Below are 21,979 nucleotides of genomic sequence, written 5' to 3'. Positions count from 1 at the left end.
TCCTCTCAGTTTTGAGATCTATGGTTATATATTAGTTACTGTAGAGGTACTGGCGTGCCTGTGGGTAGAAGGCACGTGACTCAGCAGTAAACTAACTTTAACTTTTCCAGGTTTAAGATGTAAAAATAAAAATTAAATTAAAAGTGGCTGTATGTACGGTTTCTTCCTGGAATCAGTCGGTGCTGATGGTCAAAGTATTTATGTATTGCTCCTTTAAAAGAGACAATCAAAACACACGTGGGGAAAATACGGTAACACCCTTTACCTGCAGGTGGCGCTAGTGTCAGAACTGCAGCTGCTGTTACTCACCAGCAGGTGGTGGTGGTTGGATTTGAGTGACGGTTCTCGCCGTGAAGAAGCTCGTGCACTTTGTCAGGAGCGTGTTCGCAGGACACGACTCTGCTGTGAACCAGCAGGTCTCCCCCTGGTGGCAGATTAAGAGTCAAGGACTTATTCTATATACAGGTGTTCATCTCTCTCTCACACACACACACACACACACACACACACACACACACACACACACACACACACACACACACACACACACACACACACACACACACACACACACACTCACACACACACACTCACACACACACACTCTGCGAACGGCTGGTCCTCTGGTGTTATCGCTTCATGTTTATCGCGAGAGGATCAGACGTCTGCAGGGGGGAATCACAGGGATTAAGATACAATTCTGTCGTCATACAGACTCTGAGATATATTGTGAGATCATCGTTCAAGATATATAATCAAATACAGAGGAACAACTTTTCCTAAAAGCCAAAAGAATGTCTTTCAAACGCGTTAATAAATCAGAAGCTGCATTTATCATTTACTACGTGATGTTGTGGCGTAGACAGCTGAGACAGAGTGTGTAACAAAGTGCATAGAGTTTAAACACAGCAACAGAACTGTGGAAACGTGTGGACGTCTGGAGGACGTGTCACAGACGCCTCGGCGCCTCCAGCCAGAGCGGCGAGGGCGGCCGGCCCGCTCTTTAGTCATGCAGTAAAGGAAACACGATGAGAACCGAAGCTTTGGGATCCGACCTGAGGCGTAACGACCCACAGGTGCTGGCCAGGTGGGGCGGGGTCAGCACGGGGGGGGGGGGGGGGTCCGGAGGGATCAGGAGTGATCCATCGGTTCGGTGGCGCCGCGCTGTCCGGACTCCTGGCTGTCCATCTCCTCCGGATCCTCTGGCGTCTCATCTGCTTTGCCAGCTGGAGACTCTGCTGCAGCCGGAGCTGCAGGGCTGGCTGCAGATGTTGGTTGGCCCGTGCCCATCTTAGTCCCGCCTGTTAGATCGGGGCTGGCTCCGCCCCCTGCGGCGCCCTGCTGGTCTCTCAGGTGGCGCTCCATGGAAGCCTGGATGGAGGAGACCATCTCCTGCAGCTTCCTCCTCTGCTGCTCCATCAGGCCGGGGTCCAGGCCGCGGCTGTCCTTCATGGTGACGAAGCCCGGCGCCATCCGGACCAGCTCCCTGGTGGCGTCCTCGGGGATGTCCGACAGGTCGGGCGGACATCTGGACACGCTGGCGCTCAGGTCCACGCCGCTGCTGTGCTGGCGAGTGATAGGCCGGTGTTCAGGAGGGGAGGAGCCACCGGCACTGCCTAGGGAGTGACCCTTACCCTGGAAGGCGTTGACGTTCTGCAGCTGCTCCTTCTTGTGAATGACGCCACCGCTGCCCAGCCGCAGCACGCCGTGTGACGGGCTGCCCTCTCTGCTGCCCCTGGTGGTCGTCTCCGAGCGCAGCTGCACCAACGCCTCCTTCACCAGCTCCTCCACGTCAGGGCCGACAGGGAAGTGACCGGCGGTGTCCACACAGAGCTCCAGACGCTCCTCTGCAGCGTTGTACACAAAGGTCTTCCCGGTGAGGTGAGGCAGCGTGCAGTGCTTCCCGTCCATCAGGCCTGAGAGAGAGAGAGAGAGAGAGGAACACCACACTGCTCACCACACAACATCCACAACCAATCTGTCTCTCCTCTCAAATCAGGGAAATGGAATTCAATGAGCAACTTAAGGTTCAGCATTAACATCAAAGGTTTTCTACCACTGGAATCAGAGGAATCAGCAGATGATCAAAGAAGCCTACAAACCCACCCATGTCCTTCTTCACGATGTTGTAGAAGACCCCCCCCTGCTGGAATAAGTGCGGCAGCTTCTTTGCGTAGGACCAGACATCTTCACCTGGAACAGAGAGAAACAGAGGAACCGTTCACACACGTTCACACCAGAGGAACCTCAAGCTCCAACCACGTGACTCTGCTCGAATGGTCTGATTCCTGTGAGGTTTGCAGCTGGGTCAGTTCTCAGCTTCACGTCTGTGATCATCTGACGGAGCAGCGACACAAACACTTAAATGTTTATGTGTTACATTTGATCCTCTGTGTGAAGTGTGAAGTCTGAGCTCGGGGTGGAAACACACGGATGAGCAGACGCTTTGTTTCCTCAGGATCGTTAACACGAGCTCCAGCTCACAGGAAGTGCAGCGTCAGGCCTGAGTGCTGGTGAAACCTTCCTGAATATCGACAGACGCTCTGTCACGCTGCCTGTTGGTCGGCTGATCTGTTTATCTGAGTGCAACCATCACCTTTGACCCCGTTGGCAGGTGAGACCCCTGAGTCAGCAGATTCACAGCACACACAGACACAGACACACACAGACACACACAATTGTCTAACATTCAGGGTAGATGATTAGAAACGGACACAGTGATGGACCTAGCCGGCTCAGGACCCACCTGGACCATAGACATATATAAACACTAGATGTCTCCGCCAATGGAGTCGAGCGTCACCACATGGCGGCCATCTTGCTGAGGGCGGCTCGCTCACCCATAACATGTGTTGTAGTGGTGCATACTTTTTAAATAACCATAACTTGCTCAATTTTCAACCGATTTTTCCACTGTTTGGTTTGTTATACACGTCAGAGATGTAGTTATGACACTGCATACATTATAAATTGTTTAGAAAAATAACATAATTATTCATAAGTATGCAGTGTTGTCCCGATGTTGACACGACTCAACTGGACGATCTGGTCGTAGCAATAATTCGTTTTAATTGATTAATTCATCTTCAAATGTTTGGATCAATTTCTCCATCGTGTTTGGCAAATCATTTTTTGTGTATTGGAACAAAGATAAGCAGAGAAACACTCACTGCAAAAAACACAAGCATCTTTTATGACTCCATTGATTTCATATCATCCGACTCCGGGATCAGTCTGAGTGACTTTGTTCTGGACGTTTCTACGACTTACGATACAGAAACTGCTGAGAACAGCTAAAATTATACCTAAAGACAAATGTACGTGGACCATTTTAACCAATGTTTTAAATATGTGAAGCTGCGGTGTTTACTCCTAATGTTCTGCTGCTTAGTTAAGAGAGAATCACTTGCTGCCTTAGTTCATCTGCTGAAGTTTTAAAGTTGTCAAACATTGCTGTATTCTTACCCATCAAGGTTGCTAGGAGACAGAGGGAGGACATCTCCAGGTCGATGCTGTCCTGCAGGTCCCGGGTGCTGGTCCTGCCGGAGGTCACGGCGTCCTCGCTCTTCACCGAGTGCAGGGAGGCGTGTGAGCTGGAGGCCCGAGGGATGGCAGCGGAGGGGCTCTTGTCCTCGGGACCCCTCAGTATCTCCACCGACACCCGGTCCCCGTGCTGCAGCGCCATGGCCTCCTTCTCCTCGCCGGCCTTCGGGGGGGCCAGCTCTTTGGGCGGGAAGCCGTAGCGGATGCACTGCTGCGGCGGCGGCACGCCAAACTGGCTGGCGATGCTCTTCTGCAGCTCAGAGAAGGTGGTCTGCGCCTGCAGGGTCAGCATGGCCTGCCTGCCGTCACTGGTGGTCACACGGATCTTCTTCTCCTTACTGGACGAGGACGGGGACTTGGTGGGCGTGGCTGGAGCCGAGGAGGAGGATGTCTCTGGAGACCCCCCGGGGGAAGACGCCCGGCCGTGGCCTTTCTGCTCCTGCTTCATCTTGTCAGTGAGGCGCCTCTGAGAGACGAAGGCTTGCTCGCTGATGCTCTGCTGGAGGCTGCGCTCCGCCCGGCTCATGGTCAGCTCCTCCTTGTGGAGCGTCTTGGCTTTGGGACCGGTCAGGATGATCTTAGTGGGCGGCTGGGTGTCCGCCGCCGGCTCGGCCTCACTGGTGTCCGTCAGACGCTGGACATGCGCCCCGTCGATGGACACCGGGTTGTACTCGTCCGGGTTCTTCTTGGCGGTGTGATGCAGGATGGTGCTCACCACCTTCTGCACCAGGGTCTCGCTGCCGAACTCCCCAGGAAAGTGCTTGGTGACCAGCTTCATGGCGACGTCGTACACGTTGCTGTTCAACGCGGTGTCTCCCTCATACTGGAACCAGTACACCGTCTCTCGCACCACCCGACCCCCCCACTCCAGCGTGATGGGGAAGGCTTCAGGGAGGTTGTCGTATTCTTTGGCCTCCCAGTAATGCTTGAACCCACATCCACATTTCCCCCCCAGAGAGCGGGTGTTGGTTCTGTCCCCGTCCAAGTAAACCACGGACCCGCTGCCACGGATGTGGCGCACCGACGTGCCATGACACCAGTTGCAGGTGTTGAGGGAGCTGAGTTTGTAATCTGCGACGAGGACGTCCCGCTGGGGGTCGTAGGAGCAGACCACGTTGTTGAGGGGGAAGCTGTAGTTCTTGTCCGGTCGCAGTTGACCGTGTGTAGATTTGGCCAAGTTGTAGAGCTTCCCACCGGGAACCAGCCAATCCGGTGGGACGTGGAGCTCGGAGAGGGCGCCGCAGATCAGGCAGCGGTGCAGCCGGTTCTCCATCACTGACTTCTTAGCAGCCTCGGTCACCTCCTCGGGCTGGATGCCGATCACGCCGGTCCGTCTGTAGACGTACTGGTGCACGTCGGCCACCAGCGACGGGTGGATGCTGTGCTTCTCCACGAACACCTCCTCCATGGCGTTGACCAGCCTCATCAGATATTTATCCTGCAAGCTGCGATCGCCGCCGATCACGCAGCTCCCGTCCTGCTCCAGCTTGGTGTACTTCCTGATGAGCTCCTGCGGGACGCCCCAGGCCTTGGGCAGCAGCCGGGCCGGCAGCTTGGGCAGCACCGTGTTCTTGATCCCCACCAGAGGGATGTAGTGGTTCCTGCCCGAGCTGCTCCAGGCGATGCAGATGGGTTTGTTGAGCTTCCCGTCTTTGCCCCGACACTGCTCCTCGGCCACCAGGCCGGGCAGGAAGGTGGCCGAATAATCCCCAGAGCTCCTCATCCCGCTCAAGGAGTCCAGCAGGATTATGGGTCGGTGGAGGACGTTGGCCAACCCGAATATGTGGATGTTCCTCAGTCCCAGCGGCACACCTTCAGGCGGGATGAACAGGGGGTCACACTCGTTGATGATGTCCTCCCACTCGGCAGCGTCGATGAAGTCCTGAAACAGGGCTTTGTAGCGGTCCAGGTTCTTCTTGAAGTTCTGCTTGAGGTTCTCCCTCAGGGCATGCCAGAACAGCTCCCTGCCCACCAGCGCTCTGGACACAGCGTGGACAAGGCAGTGTCCGTCTCCGTCCACATGGACGGGAATGAGACACTCCCTGTTGCTGTTGGCCTTCTTCACCTCCTCCAGGGTGTCGTGCAGGTAGATGAGGCTCCCGGACCGGTCCTTGCCGTAGCCCATGGTGGACACATGCTCCGGCTCGATGAGGAACGCCCTGTCTCCCAGGAGCGAGCAGTCGAACATCTCGCCCTGGTTCATGTCCCTCAGCAGCTTGGCCTTGCCGGTCTGCTTGTCCATGCCGTAGCGGGTGAGGACCGGGGACAGCAGCTTGCAGTGGTAGTTGGACAGACCCATCACCTTCACCAGCTCCGTGCCCTTCTTCGGGGCCCCGGTGACCCCGAGCAGGGCGTTCCTCAGCAGGTTGTGGAGCACGACGTCCGGGTCCGTCACCTCCTCGACGGCCAGCAGGTTCCTCTGCTCGTGTCGCTGTCCACACTCGGTGCACTCGATGCTAGCGGAGCCGGTGGCGGGGAAGAAGAGCCTGGCCCGGCACTGGGGGTCCGGGCAGGAGCCGGACAGGACCCGCTTGTCCCGCTTCTTCTTCTGCAGCAGCGACATGTCGGCGGGGAAACGGCGGGAAGCGGGTGCGAGCTTCACAGGGTCATGACGGGCTCGAACCCGGAGCCGCCGACGACCGATTCCACCCAGAACAACACAAGAACAACACGGAAGCGCCGGGTTCTCTCCGCCGGTGACTGGCTGCTGCTGGACGTGACGCGCAATGACGCCGGATTGTGGGAGTTGTAGTTCTGCTGCGTCACTACGTCGAGCTATTGAAAGATGGCGGAGTTGGGGAGTGGGGGGGGGGCTGCTCGGGTCTGTCCTCTGAGCGTCTGTCTCCCAGTAAACAACTGGGGACATGGTTACTGGGACACGCTGGGCCCAGTGGGTTCGAGAACAGCCGAGTTACAGCGCGCTCGACTACATTCCCCAGCATGCACCGCGGTGCAGTGACGTCCTCTGGTCAGGAAGTCAACACGGAACCAACATGGCGGCTTGGGGAGAACTCTCCAGCTTCGTGTGATGAAGTTCTGCCCGGAACGAACCCAGTCACTGCAGTGGGTCACTGGTTAGCTCAGATGCTACTGCAGTGGGTCACTGGTTAGCTCAGATCCTACTGCAGTGGGTCACCTGTTAGCTCAGATGCTACTGCAGTGGGTCACTGGTTAGCTCAGATGCTACTGCAGTGGGTCACCTGTTAGCTCAGATGCTACTGCAGTGGGTCACTGGTTAGCTCAGATGCTACTGCAGTGGGTCACTGGTTAGCTCAGATGCTACTGCAGTGGGTCACTGGTTAGCTCAGATGCTACTGCAGTGGGTCACTGGTTAGCTCAGATGCTACTGCAGTGGGTCACTGGTTAGCTCAGATGCTACTGCAGTGGGTCACTGGTTAGCTCAGATGCTACTGCAGTGGGTCACTGGTTAGCTCAGATGCTACTGCTGTGGATCACTGGTTAGCTCAGATGCTAATGCAGTGGGTCACTGGTTAGCTCAGATGCTGCTGCAGTGGGTCACTGGTTAGCTCAGATGCTAATGCAGTGGGTCACTGGTTAGCTCAGATGCTACTGCAGTGGATCACTGATTAGCTCAGATGCTACTGCAGTGGATCACTGGTTAGCTCACATGCTACTGCAGTGGGTCACTGGTTAGCTCAGATGCTACTGCAGTGGGTCACTGGTTAGCTCAGATGCTACTGCAGTGGGTCACTGGTTAGCTCAGATGCTACTGCAGTGGGTCACTGGTTAGCTCAGATGCTACTGCACTGAGTCACTGGTTAGCTCAGATGCTACTGCAGTGGGTCACTGGTTAGCTCAGATGCTACTGCAGTGGTTCACTGGTTAGCGCAGATGCTACTGCAGTGGTTCACTGGTTAGCTCAGATGCTACTGCAGTGGGTCACTGGTTAGCTCAGATGCTACTGCAGTGGGTCACTGGTTAGCTCAGATGCTACTGCACTGAGTCACTGGTTAGCTCAGATGCTACTGCAGTGGTTCACTGGTTAGCGCAGATGCTACTGCAGTGGTTCACTGGTTAGCTCAGATGCTACTCCACTGGTCCCAGCTGCTGGTGGACCATGATCCCGACCTGGGTCTTGTTGGACATGTCCTACACGTTGAGACATTTCCAGTACCTTAATGTGTCCATCAACAGATCTCTTCCCCCCTCCCCTCACCTCCACATAAGACTGACTTATCTCTGTTTTGACTACTTATTATGTTGCGTACTTGTATGTTCTGTCTACTTACATGTTTGGACCGGGCTCAGAGACAAACAGCATTTCATCCCGTCTCTGTCCCATACTTATAAAGGAACTGACAATAAAGTTGACTTTGAATAAATAGGATTTGTCAAGTGATTCCTCGGGACACACACGAGGGCTCCCTGGGATATTTACTATCTATATTCAAACAAACACAGAACAAACATATTCTTCACCGTTTACTACAAATATAACTTGACCACAGAAGCTGTGAACCTCTGAACATCCAGCGATGCTGTTAAAGTATCTGACACGTGAAAACTGCTGTCACCAAACTGTTCAGTAATGAGTCAGTTCAACCAGAACATGTTTTATTTGTGTAAGATTAGTTTCCTCAGTTGCCTGTAACCACAGCCCAACATGAATCCATATGAAGTGTGTAAACACAGTGTGGAGGGTCAATGCATAATTCAGATGTTTTGTTGATAAAATAAGTTAAACTTTATTGATCCCACGACGAGGAAATACAGCAGCAGATCGTTAAAGTTAGGTCGACAAGAGAAACACATGACAAATAGAAATAAAGAGAATATGCACTTAATGTAAACCTTAGACTACAGTGATTGCACGAGGATGCAAACTGTATATGTACATTATGTATAAGAAAGATACGATAAGATAAAATCATAACTTTACATAACATCAGGGAAATTAGCTTTTTAAACTAATTTAAATAGAAATAAGATAGATATAGATTAATCAGGATATATTCAGTTTAATGTGATACATTGAATTGCACAGTTAAATCAGTTCCACCTGAGTGAGCTGCAGAGCCAGAACTGGTGAGTGTGGTTTACTGGGAGCAGAACCGATACTGTAGAGTTGATCAAGTGTTTAAGGCCACAACATTCACATATAGACTCATTTTCATTGGGTGAGTTTTCCATTCATGTGTCTAATGTCTAATTTCTATCTAAAGGCAATAAATAGAAACACCTGTCAGATGTGGATGAATGGATTGATGGAGGGATGGATGGAGGGATGAATGGATTGATTGATGGAGGGATGGATGGAGGGATGCACCCCCGTCCATGTCGTGGCTCCAGGCGGGGGGGTTAACGCAGCTTTGTGCGGCCTGGGCATCATAATGTGTTTCTACTGAATCTCAGACAGTAGATAAACTTTATGTGAGTGCTGACTCGTCTAGATTTTGTAGGGAGCTCAATTGAGCTATTTATATATTTTCTGTATTTTCTATTTTCTATTTTCTGACCACTCAAAGCTCTTTACAGCACAGTTTCCCCATTCACCCATTCACACACACTTTCACACAGTGCATCTATGTGCAGCACTTTCTCTATTATACACGACTTACACACTGCTGGACATGTGGGGTTCACCTTCTTGCCCAAGAACACTTCAGCACACAGAATGAGGGAGACTGGGATTGAACCGCCGACCTTCTGGTTGGTAGACGACCGACTCTACCTCCTGAATTCCAGGGTAAATAAGCTGCCTAACCCTAACCCTTTGTGTTTTTCAGCATTGAAGAGCATTGGTGAGTATCTTGTCCTTGACTTGAGACAAAACCGTGCCTAATATTTAGCTAACGCAATAAACTGTACGAAATTCTTTTTGCTAAAGAAACAGGGACTGGGCCTATTAAAAGGAAACTCCCCCGACAGGATGTTGTGTTACAGTGCAGACCGGTTCTACGTACTTTCTGATAAACGGGTGAAAACAGCACTGCCAGATTCTGGCTGATTGTATAACTGGATGTGAAACGGACCGTTCCACATCCAGTCGACCACGGAATTGAAAGATGAGGTTGCAGAGACGACCACCTGGATCCACGCCAGCCACTACAGCAGTGTGCTGCTGCAGCCACTAGAGGGCAGTATCATTCCAGCATTTTTACAGCACATTTCAGTGAAGGTCTGCTCAGTGGGATTTACAGTAAAATGTAGAGAATAATTAAATGACAAGAAAATACAACTGCAAGAAAAGACGTTAGAGACGAGGAGTGAAACAGTCAGATACAGACAGTCCATTCAGTTAGGGAACTATAATATGTTTATTAATCTAATTAATAAATTGTAAAAGTAGTAAAGTGTAATGTGCCTTCAAGACATTCTGTGATGCCCAGAAACCAAAGACCATTATATCCTTTAGTCATTTGTAAAGCATGGACCGTGCAGGATCTTCTCCAAACTCATGAGTGACTGTTCAGGTGCCAGTGGCCTCTGATGGATTCATGTACGACAGGAAAGTTAACGTGGGAGCTAAGTCAGCAATAAACGTCATGTTCATTTGATTTTCTCAAGCACTTTGGAACTTGGTTCTGAGAAGTGAACCAATTTATTATTCATTCTAAAAGTACAAAATAAGAAATGCAATGAGAAGTTTCACAGTTTGATTCATTCAAAGAATAAATCAACATTTTTATTCCAACTGAGCTTCATTTAAAACCATTATAACAAATAAATATAACAGATTTTCTGTTGTGTAACTGTTATTAATATTTGATCAGAGCTGATGAGTGTCTGAGTTGAAGTTGTTTCTCACGATCTGAAGCTTGAAACTGTCGACGTGTTGTTGAAGTTAAAACCTCGACAGGAACCACACAGCTCAACTGTCGACGGCTGTTTGTAAAACCACCAGCACAGATTGATATCTGCTGCTGAACACACACACACACGCACACACACACACACACACACACACACACACACACACACACACACACACACACACACACACACACACACAGCGTCACACAAGGCAACAACTCTGTCCTCATGATAAAGATAAAACCTGATTGTTAAAAAGAGGAAACAGAACCATGATGACTTTCTGTCCCAGTTTCCAGACGAACCTTCATGTGCAGAGACCAACGTGGTTTAGATCCTGTGACGTCATCGATTTGTTATTAACATTGATCTCAATCGAACTGAAAAACATTAATAAACAATCCGTGTTTTACTGTTTAGATTTTTAAAAAAGGTTTTGATGGAACCACTGCACATCTCATCACATGACCACAACATCCTGTTTTCTTCTTCTTCTCTTCAAACCAACTGTTTGTGAATATAAGTGTTTATCAACCGTTGGACTGTAACTCGGAGGAAAGATCACTACTTTTTATAAGGAAAAAACTTGTTTTGATTTATAATGTTATCTGGATTTTATTTTTATCAACTGGAAATCATAGTTTCAGCACAAGATATTCTTACTTTTGATTAAATTACTAGTAAATAAGTTCATTCAGTTATTAATTTCTGTCCTAGAGGATCAAATACTGTACATGCTTCACTGTTAGTAAATACATGTATGTAAAAAACAATATGTTTTTATTATTATATTACGGTTGTGTTTTTTTTGTACTTTGTATTTAAACTTTTTGTTTTCTCGTTGTGCAGCATAAAACACATTGAAACCAGTTTTTAAAATGTTTAAGTAATAATTCATACAACACAGGGTTAATGTGGAAACAGCGTCAGTGTGAATTATTATTGATGCACAAAGATGTAAAGGAGATGAGATGTGTTTTATTATTATGTTTAATGTCTTCAGCATAAAAAACTTAATGTTATACTTTGCAAAGTTACAGTTCAGACGAGTGTTTGCAGTGAGAAGAGAAGCAGAGAGAAGTGAACAGGATCAGTGAGAAGTTGAAGCTGCTGCAGGAAACTCGGTCGTCTGGTGAGCAGCGGCTGGACGCTCCCTGTTCCTCAGGATGTGGATCAGAGCGAGTCCACCGCAGTAAACCAGACTCTTCACCATCAGCAGCGTGTAGAGCAGACACAGCAGCTTCACCTGCCGCTGAGACCAGGCCCAGGCCGCCGGAACTGCACAAACCACTGAAAGAATCCAGAAGTCGGGCTCAGTCCTCACATGAGTTTTCAGAGCTTGGTCTTTCAGTTTGAAGTCAGAACTTCTCTCATCTGATCTTTCATGTTCAGATTTTATAATGCTTTCACTCAAAACCCCACATTCACTCTCAGACAGACCCTGCTTGCACTCAGATATTTTGTTGCTTGCACTCAGATATTTTGTTGCTTGCACTCAGATATTTTGTTGCTTGCACTCAGATATTTTGCTGCTATGACAGCTCCAGCTTCAGCTTCTCCTCGCGGTCACGTTGCTTCTGTGAACGTGAAACTTTTGCTCTCAGATGGTTATTTGCAACAAATCTGTCAAAATTTCCCGACCAATAGAATTCCAAGTGATATATTGACAAATGAAATTGTCCTGTCATCTGTGAGCGAGCCGGACGGCGGTTGGTTTAACCAGGTTCACGTCCGCGGCTTCATGACGACTCCGGCTTCCTGTCAGAAGTAAAGCTGAAGCTGAGATCCTGGTTCTTGCCTCAGTTTGAGCACAAGCAGAGGCTATTTGAGTGCAAGTGCAGGGTTTTGAACCAAAGCTTCATAAAAAGTGAAATCAATAAGTCCTGCTCTCAACCTGAAAGTCCACGCTCTGGAATAAAGACACAGACACATGAAGCTCACCACAGTCACCAAACCTCCTTCACCTTGCTCTGCCGGGGCCTCCACTGTGCCTCCCTCATGCCGGACGCTGCAGGTGTAGTTGTATGTGTAGGAAGCGTGCCGGTCGACCACCATGATGGCGGCGGTGCGTCCTGTCCCACTGAGCTCCAGCTGCTCTCCATCAGCAGAGGACAGCGTCTCCAGAGGACCACCCTCCCTCTGTCTTGTCCAGGAGAACTGGACCAGAGGAGGAACCATGTTGGAGGCCACACACAGCAGGGAGCTCTTCCCGTCCAGGGCGGCGATGGAAGCTGCCGGGTACACGCTCACCACCGGGGTCACCAGCTTCGTATCTGACGTGTGACAACATGCACATGAACAGCAGCTCTGCACTTCACAGCCTGATCCTGGAAACACCTCATCGATACTTCACAGAGAGATTCAGCTGCTGCACGGCAGCGTTATCACAGAGATCATCAGAGCCACAGCCGCTCAACTTCATTTGATCATACATTTATATATTTATCACTATAACTATCATATTGTAAATGTGTGTACATGTTCTATCATTTAAAATACAATAAAAGATATAAATATTACAGGATTGTGTTGTTAATACACACAAATCATTAATGGTCATGTAATTTGTTGCTCATGACAAAGTGTGAAAGTGTAACTATCTTTTATTCTGAGACAGATTTATACAATTTGTTTATATGTATTCATATATACGTATAAAAATATCTATTATATGTCCGTTGAGTATTAAATATTTATAATTACATGATGATATATTTACACTGAAATGTTCCCTCATAACTTTTAACAAATTCTACATCAAACCAAATACAAGTTGTGGTACAAGAAATATTAAAGTCATATTCAGAATATTACCATTAAACAAATATTTTCGATATAATGAAAAAATATTTGTCTATTGACGAAACTATTTGTCTTATTTATTATTTTATTAATATTTTTTATTATTATTAATTTATTCCAAATATATTTCTCGTTATTGTTTATACACAAAAATACACATTCACCATTAAAGGGCAATTGCATTTATCTGAACATCTTTCACGTTAAATACTAAATGTATTTTCCGTGAGTTAGTAAAATATATAGATTGATATATATCAGCAGGCATTATATTAAAAACCTAAATACCAGTCTGGTATTTTTAAGAGCTTTCATAATTATTTATGTCGATTTTTGGTTATTGTGAAAATTATAATTTAGTTATTTCAGGAGCAAGGAAAGAAAACTCAGATTCCTTCGGCAGCAGCTGAAGAGAATCCAGAAAACGTTTGAGACTTTTTAGACTCTGAACAAACCCGAAGCAGAAAAAGAGGATTGTGTCTGATGTGCAGCGACATTTCACTGTCACACGTTTGTTCATTTCAGAAAGTCTGAAAGAGGAAGTTTGTCTTAACGAGAAAAATCAAACATGATTCAAACTCTTTTCATCTCATTTTCAACAATGGAACCAGTGAAGGGAAATAAAAGAGTTTCTTACCAGGTACGAACAATTTGGTTCCTGAGCCGAAGATCAACTCCACAGTGAAAGAGACTCAGACAAAAACCGTCTGAGCTCAAGGTCGTTTCTCTCATGTTCACGCCAGCACAACATTCATGTTCCCCTCAGGATGAACCGCACTGACCCTGAGGAGCCTCGGACTTTTCATGTAGCGCCACCATCAGGTCAAACGCTTCTTTTGTCCAATACTTTCAGAACTCAGCTGGTCTTTGTGTTCAGTGATTATAAGCAAATATCAGCATGTTCGATTAATTGGCAGCTGAAGGGTTAACGATGTGATGATGATGTCATGATGACGTCATAAAGTGTAACGACCAATAAGATGACAGACGCAGTTTATCAGGATTAACCAATCGTTCATCATCATGTGCTCTAACTGACGATGAGTTCTTTATGAAACATCTTTACTACGATATAAAACGTTAGTGTTGTTGCTCCTGATGATTTTCATGTTTCACACGATTTTATGAATTTAGTTCTTTTCTCTTCTTCTTGTGTCAGAGTGTCCGTCCCAGTCGTGTGAACACGATATCTCACACACACTTTGATGGAGTTTCTTCAAATCTGCTTCAAACCTTCACTTGGACTCAGGGACGACCTTGTCAAAGGTCAAAGGTCAAAGTCACTGTGGCCTCACAGAAAATGTTTTTTTCCTCTTTAACACGTTTCCATCAAGCATGTCTTTATAGAATTTATTCATATTTTAACCAGTTATCACTTGGACTCAAAGATTCAATTTCAGACTCCAGAGGTCAAGGGTCCCAGTGACCTCATGTTAATGTGAGGGTCACATGTCCCAGCTGGAGGGACTGAAGCTGCCTGGTTGGTGGAGGAACACGACCACAGCTCAGTGGTTCTTCTTCTTCTTCTTTGTCCTTTTCCACCTGAGCCCGAACGTGAGCGGTTCTTTCTTCTGGATCAGCGTTGTGTTGGTGTGAGGGTTGAACTGTCAGAGTTCTGTCACAGGCCCGATTCCTCCGGCCGTCCAAACACAGAGAACCAGCTGGAGACCAGACACTGGCTCTGATTGGACCTTTAAAGGGCGGCGATGGAAAAGGTTTGTCTGTGGAACGACAGCAAACCTGCGGAAACGTCTCTGAACGCACGAGTCTTTAGAACAGAAGCTGGAGAGCAGCTGTCGGATGGAGCTGAGACATGTGACGCTGTGGTTTACTTCTCTCTCCGTCTGATCCTCAGGAGGGTTTTTGCTCAGGCTGCACACATCATGTATCACTGTGGGTTCCAGACTTCAAATAGGCGCAGTAGTACGTGGCTTCATGAGAGCGTTTAACTTTCTCTATCTTCAACTCACAGCTGTTCTGTTTAATCTCAGCTGTGAAGTCGTCTTTCTGAGGATTATTGTAAGGCTTATAAATGTAACCATCACTTTCATCAATATCAAGAATCAGTGTGAACGTTCCTGTGTCTTCCTTCTGAAACCAGAGTATGTATCCACGCTGATAAGTTCCTCCACAGCTGAACGAGGCCTGTTCATCAACTCTCCTGGTCAAAGACAACTGGTCCTGAGTCAGCTCTGCTGCCATGGCAACCAGCGCTGTGGACAGACAGATGGACGGAGGTGAGTGTGGTGGTGAGGTGGAGCTTGTGAGCCCCTGATTGGCTGGAAACACTCACCTGAACACAGGCAGCACAGAGCAGCGGCTGGGAGGAGAAGCATGCTGGGGGGTGGGGGGTGGGGGGGGGGGCTTGCCTCGGGTGAACCTGAGGAGAAGTGGCGCTCTAACGAGGACGAGCTGTGAGATCAGGTCCTGGAACCTCCCATCAGCCCCTGGGGCCACAGAGGAGGAGGAAGCTGCTTTTCTGACGAGGGGGGGGGGAGTTTGTAAAGAGGAAACAAAAATAATAAAGTGAGTTCAGCAGTGAAACAATCATGAGGAACGTTATGAAACTTCAGTCTCTGACACGCTGCTCGTGGTGAAGCTTCAAACGTCTGCTGATGAAAACAAGATGGAGCTTCATGTGTATACGTGTGTTTATATTTATAAATGTATATATTTATAAATGTATATATTTCATCTTCAAAGTCTTTTAAATTCACTTGTTTACGATGTTCAGATTAAAGATTAAACAAAGGAAACTGAACGAGCCTCAGAACATGATGTGAGTTAAATCAGTTCACATAGTTTTCATCATATCGTTGTTGTAGTTTATTATTATTGTATCATTATAATTATAAAGTGTTATAGTAGTTAAACGTCATCAGTTAGTTGCAGTCAGGATTATAACTTGTCCTTTGCTGCCCTCTAGTGTCCAACTGGAAAAATAACTTTAGAAATCAAACTTACAACATGTTCCCAGAGTAGAATATTAGTGATCTCGTCCAATGGGAAAATCAAGAATAATATCAAACAACTTGTGCTTTTTACTGGTTTTAAAGATTTTTAATATTTTTACACAACTTCTCACCATGATGAGCAGAATACTTTTCCTTCTGTATGTATAATATATACCAATTATTTGTTGCCTCTTATTATGAAATCTACCTATTTATATACTTGTCCAAAGAGAAATGTATAAATAAAATGGAATCGCATGAAATCATCGTGTCAGAGAAAAACAAATGTCTCCAACTTTTAACTTTGTTTTAATCCACTTTATTAAGAATCAAGAAATTGGCCAATAATAATTGAAAAAGAAAAATCAAGTGCACAGTAGAAAACATTAGTGACTGAGCTTAGACATGGCAGACAATAAGAAGACAAACTAAAAATATATTTGAATAATAATAAATAAAATAATCAAACAAACAAAAATAGAGGATTTTTGTTGATTTACTGTTTTGCATAAGTCCACAAAACACAAGTGAAGTAAGTGATCGATTCTTCAGTGGAAACCAAACAACAGAAAAAAAACCCCGCCTCCATCCTGCTGCTGTGATGTGTCGGGATTTTAAAATCTATGTTTGTCTTTGTTTGTCTGTCTGTGAAGATGTTTATGGAACTGAACTCTTAACAAAAGCAGGAGGGTGGGGGCAGGAGCAGTTGGGCCAGATATATGACCTTCACACTATGAATTAAAATAACTGTTGCTGCTTGGTGTTAATCATGAAGTTGGTTAAAATGTGTGTGCGTCACATCGCTGGTCATAAACTGTACTTTAACTTGTTCTCATACCTAACTATTTATATTAAAGCATAACTCCCTTAGCTTATTCAAACATCACACATACATGAATGCACTGTGCTTATGAGCCTCAGAAAGAATTCATTAGCTGCCCCAGGTTCTGACGGGAAGAGAGAAAAGTAGGAACACAATATTCTTAACTCCAATGTTGTGCAATAATAAGTAGACTTGATGTTGGCTGATTATTCATAATCATAAAATATGATTATTAAAAAAATACAATTATTTGTTAAAAATAACACAATTATTAATTAAAAATAATACAATGATTAATTTAAACGATAAAGTTATCAATGAATAAAACTGAAAGTATTAATAAAAAAGAGTACACTTATCAATTAAGAATAATACAATTTGTAATTATAATTTATAAAAGACAGGGCCCCAGCCTGGTATCAGGGACCAACAATTAAATGTTAAGATCAGTCTCATTTAGATCTAGTTCAATTAGAAATCTCAATATTTACTCTTAAAGATTATATAATGAACATTGAAGGTTACGGAGTTATTGACAGTGTAGAGGTTGGCAAAATTCACTTATGCAACATTAATGAAAGTAAATTTGTGAAAGAAAAACATTTATTATGAATATAATAAAGTATAAAAAATACAAATTACTAACAACGTGCTAACTAAACAAAGATGTGTATGTGAGTGTGTGTGTCTATGTAAATCGGAGTTCTCCCAAAATGGCGGCTGTTCAAAAGTGTAGCACCTTCCTGTGTGAATCTAAGATGGTCGCTGGTCACCCTAAAAAAACAGCCCCCCCTCCTTTTGAAGTGGTTTTAGGACCGGTAGCCGGGGGGGGATAAGTAGGTGAAGAGATATGTGTGTGTCTGTGTTGGTGCTCAGTTAGACAAAGGCTGTAGAATGAAATGCAAAGAAAGACTCTGAGGAGCCTAGCAAACTAACATTACTTTCTAAATAACTTATAACTTAAGTATCACAACACAAATCAAACTTATAAACATCACACAGAATCAAATAAACAGTCTTGCTTAGCCTGGTATCATTATTAAGCCCAGTTGTGTGACCCGTCGGAGGGAAAGGGAAAAAGGAAGTTGCAGTTCAGTTCTCAGTTCTGTGAAGTCTTCTAGCTGGTCGTAAGGTTTCTGCCTTCGTGGTTCTGTTGAGCTGTGGCTCAGTTTCTGGTTGAAGTTTTCCTGCAGGACATCGAGTCGCTACTAGGAGTTTGGTAGAGCTTGATTTTCGAGGAGGTTTCCTTGGTGAGATGAGCTGGAAGCTGCATCTTTGTGCTCTTCTTGTAGATTTGGATGCGAAGAGAAGATGTGAGCTGGAGAAATAAGGCTTCTCCTCTCGGGGATGCAGGAGAAGAGGCTGACAGCCTTCCTCCCTCAGACGGATTGAAGAAAGAGAGAGAATCGGGGGAGTACTGGTCTTATATTACCTGGGACCTCACAGGTCATGGGGTCCAGAGTGACCAATCAGGAGTTGACCCTTGTGGCTTTTCACACCTCTGTGTGAAGTTGAGGAATCCTGGGAGACTGAGTTCCCTGTGCTCCTGCTTTGTCAGGAACAAAGGAACATGTGGTTTCAGGCTTTTGACTCCACATATAGGCCGAAGAGGAGGCCTTTGGTCGCACAAAAACACTGTCCCAACACCAAAGAACAACAACACCGACCCACAAGGCTTCAGCTGAGTCAAGGCTTCAGCTGAGTCAAGGCTTGTTTATGTGAAGATTTGCTCAGCAACCATCAGAGGAGGAGCCAGACTGGGAGCGGCTCCTCATCACTTCCTGGTTCCAGAGCCGAGAGGCTGGAGCTACGCCTGCGCACCATCGAGGAAGAAACAAGTCTCAACTCCCCTTCATTATTGACCAATCAAATTATACCTTCTGTTATAAAATATTACAACCGCCGTCCGTGCGGTGCGACTGGTGACTGCCGGTGCCGCTCGAGGGGCGGGGCCGTGCGTTGGGTGCCCATTGCTGTGCTGAACTTTTCATACCTTTTCATTGCTTCTTAATAAATACTTGTTGAACCAAACCGAGACGGGCTCTTCTCATATTTGGGATAAAAGAATATGACAGATGTCATCAAGTGTCCAAAAGCCCCAAATTCAAACTCCAGTGGAAACTGAGTCATTGACACCAAGTGTCCAGCTCAATGTCTCCGTGTGCACAGTGGGGGGTCCATTCCCCTTTGACCTCCTGTTCAGAGACGGCTTCTCTAGTTTGACGTAGACGGCTTCTCTTACTCCTGGTTCAGACCATCTGTCCTCCCTGGACAGCATGTGGACATAGTTGTCTTCAGATGAACGTCCCTTGTCCTTTAGAGGTGGACGGCTGAGTCCTGACCTGAGGAGCTCTCCTGTGCCATGTGATGAGCAGGACTGGTTGAGTCCCCAGGTCCGAGCGTCCCTCCCTACGTCCAGCTGCATGTGGGACGTGGTGTTGTCCTCTGACGTCCAGTTGACTGTTGGACACAGGGTGTTTTGGTTTTCATGATCATTTGACTTTCTCAAGCACTTTGGAACTTGGTTTTGAGAAATTAACCAATTTATTATTCATTTTAAAAGTACAAAATAAGAAATTCAATGAGACGTTTCACAGTTTGTTTTATTCAAAGAATAAATCAACGATTTTATTCCAACTGAGCTTCATGTAAAACCATTATAACAAATAAATGTACCACTGTGTTAATGTAACGAGTGAAAGGGACTTCACAACAACAATAACAGGATCAAAACAGTTGTCAACGACAGAAATATAACAGATTTTCTGTTGTGTAGCTGTTATAAATGGTTGGGGAGGCCCCAGTGATCTGAGTTTTAAACAAATCATAAACGAGGCCTACACGCAATGCTGAGACCAGTTAGAGTTTTCCTGGTGGTCAAACCCCTACCCCCCCCAGCAGGCCCTGGGGGGGAGATGCTGCACGCAGCCCTGCAGAGACCCAAATGAAACCTGAGATGTCCACTGAGGGCGAAGCCTGCCCCTTGTGGCCAAAATCTGACAGTCCATTGGCTAAGAGCACACTGAACCCCATGACCCCTCCTCCAGGGGGCATGTACCTGGAAGGTAGGATAAAACAGCTGAGACCCCTTAGAACTCTGCTTTTTTCCCTGCACTGATGACCTCTCCTGACCTCTCCAGGTCTATCCAGATGAGTTAGTTGCTATAGGGAGCAACCACAAACGTTTGTTTAATTCATTTCATTTCCTTTCTTTTATGTCAGTCGAAGTTTTATTTTGATAGGACCTTTTGCTGTTTTAACTTGAAAGACCGAAACAGGAAGTTCACTCGCGGGACGAGCTCAGACATTTCCCACACGGACTATTCTTTTCACACGATCTACAACGGCTACAAGCAGCCGCACATCCCTGCAGAAGAAGACGAAACTTCATCCCGTCACGGAGCACGAGAAATCTGCTCCTGTCCTTCGTGTCACCACGACAACCACCGGAGCACCGCTCGATAGACCACGTGATTCACTGAGCTCCCGGCACATTTGCGCAGACGCGCACGCACACCGCGAGGGTTTTACTGTAATATGATATTTTGTCTGGGCAGAGACTAGTTTTAATACTTAGCCTGTCGTTTAATATTTGAGTGTATTTGTTTATAAGACCTCTGTGTCTTCATTGTTTAGCCGCGGTGAGTCGCCACTTCCGGTTTCCGGTTTGACGGCCGTGTGTGTGTTACAGTGAATAGGGCCGCGAGAAAAGCCTCCGGCCGCGCTGTTAACGTCCGTGTAAGTCTGCAGTGATTTTACCGATCAAACATCAGCCCACAACGTCCGCTTGGGGGCTGAGTGGTGAAATCACTGTTAACTTATCTCCGGCGTGTTTTTAAGAGCTTCTTTGTTCTCTCCTTGCATGTTTTTCTCTCTCTCTCTCTCTCCTCCTAAACCTACCTACACACACGTTCCGATCTGTATTTATACAGTTCATGTCACATAGTTAAATCTATATTCAAAGAGGCCGAACGCATCTAAAAGCCATTCGGGCCAAGGCCAAAGCAGAGATAAAGAATTCTCTTTGTCTGAAAATTCCTTTGTGTAATTCACATGGCGACCGCCATTTTGGGCTCCGGCAACATGGTCATTAACATAGGCTCCATTTTGAATAACGCGAGTTAGACCACCATTTTGAGAGTCTATTATTGCCACGTCTCTTCTATCTCTCTCCTCCCTTTTTGGCTCCAAACTCCAAAGCGGCTCCGCCATTTTGGTTTGTAGTCACCACCATTTAGAGAGTGTTTGGGCCCTTATAATTCTTGGAATCATCATCGGCCGCCATCTTGGATGTGACCAGACCACGTCACCACGTGACTGCGTCATCGCCACTCCCCCTCTCTCTCTCTCTCTCTCACACACACACACAAATACACAGAGACACATTGATAGACACATACACAGACAGACACACACACACAGATATACATAGATGGACCATAGGTTACATGTGTGTTCTAAATTGTGATAAGTGCTGCTGCTGTGGTTATCTTTGAAATATTGGAGTTTGTTAAAATGATGAATCATTAAATAACATTAACTTTATTTCACACACACACACACAAAGACACACACACACACACACACAGACACATTGACACAGACACAGACACACACACACAGAGACAGACGTACATAGACCACAGGTATTACATGTATGGTCTGAGTTGTGATAAGTGCTGCTGCGGTTGTTATCTTTGAAATATTGGAGTTTGTTAAAATGATGAATCATTAAATAACATTAACTTTATTTTCCCTTTTTAATAAATGCTTTTGTAATTAAAGTATCTGTAGTCTGTAGTTATTTGTGCATATGTATGTGAATACAGCTGGATTATGATTGCCTGTGCTTGAACTTAAAACCCTTCATTGTTTATTAAATAATCATTAATATTAACTATTGAGATTATTAATTTAACATTTATCATATGAGACTGATATTTATAGTTTGACTCGTTGGTCCCTGTAACCAGGGTGGTGCCCCGATACGATAAGTAATAATTACATATTGTATCATTATTAATTGATAATTTTATTGTTTTCATTAATTATTTAACTATTCTCAATGAATAACCTTATAATT

General features: G+C 46.1%; 2 protein-coding genes across 2 annotated transcripts; both read right to left on the bottom strand.

Moving 5' to 3' along the window:
• Positions 1-1,131: 1,131 nt before the first annotated feature.
• vcpip1 (valosin containing protein (p97)/p47 complex interacting protein 1) lies at positions 1,132-6,154 on the bottom strand. The gene is made up of 3 exons (XM_061084925.1): positions 3,466-6,154; positions 2,107-2,193; positions 1,132-1,916 (listed from the first exon to the last, which is right to left on the bottom strand). Exons 1-3 carry the CDS (start codon positions 6,104-6,106, stop codon positions 1,132-1,134), a joined length of 3,513 nt encoding a protein of 1,170 aa, XP_060940908.1. The 5' UTR covers positions 6,107-6,154.
• Positions 6,155-11,407: 5,253 nt separating this feature from the next.
• On the bottom strand, positions 11,408-15,455 carry LOC133018165 (immunoglobulin lambda-1 light chain-like). Its single transcript, XM_061084481.1, has 5 exons — positions 15,413-15,455; positions 15,012-15,332; positions 13,757-13,810; positions 12,282-12,590; positions 11,408-11,595 (listed from the first exon to the last, which is right to left on the bottom strand). The coding sequence occupies exons 1-5, from the start codon at positions 15,453-15,455 to the stop codon at positions 11,408-11,410; spliced, it is 915 nt and encodes a 304-aa protein (XP_060940464.1).
• Positions 15,456-21,979: the final 6,524 nt, after the last annotated feature.

The sequence above is a fragment of the Limanda limanda genome, chromosome 13, assembly GCF_963576545.1.
Source record: "Limanda limanda chromosome 13, fLimLim1.1, whole genome shotgun sequence".
NCBI lineage: Eukaryota > Metazoa > Chordata > Actinopteri > Pleuronectiformes > Pleuronectidae > Limanda > Limanda limanda.
The sequence above is the reverse complement of the archived record's forward strand: the minus strand, read 5'-3'. Positions and strand labels throughout refer to the sequence as shown.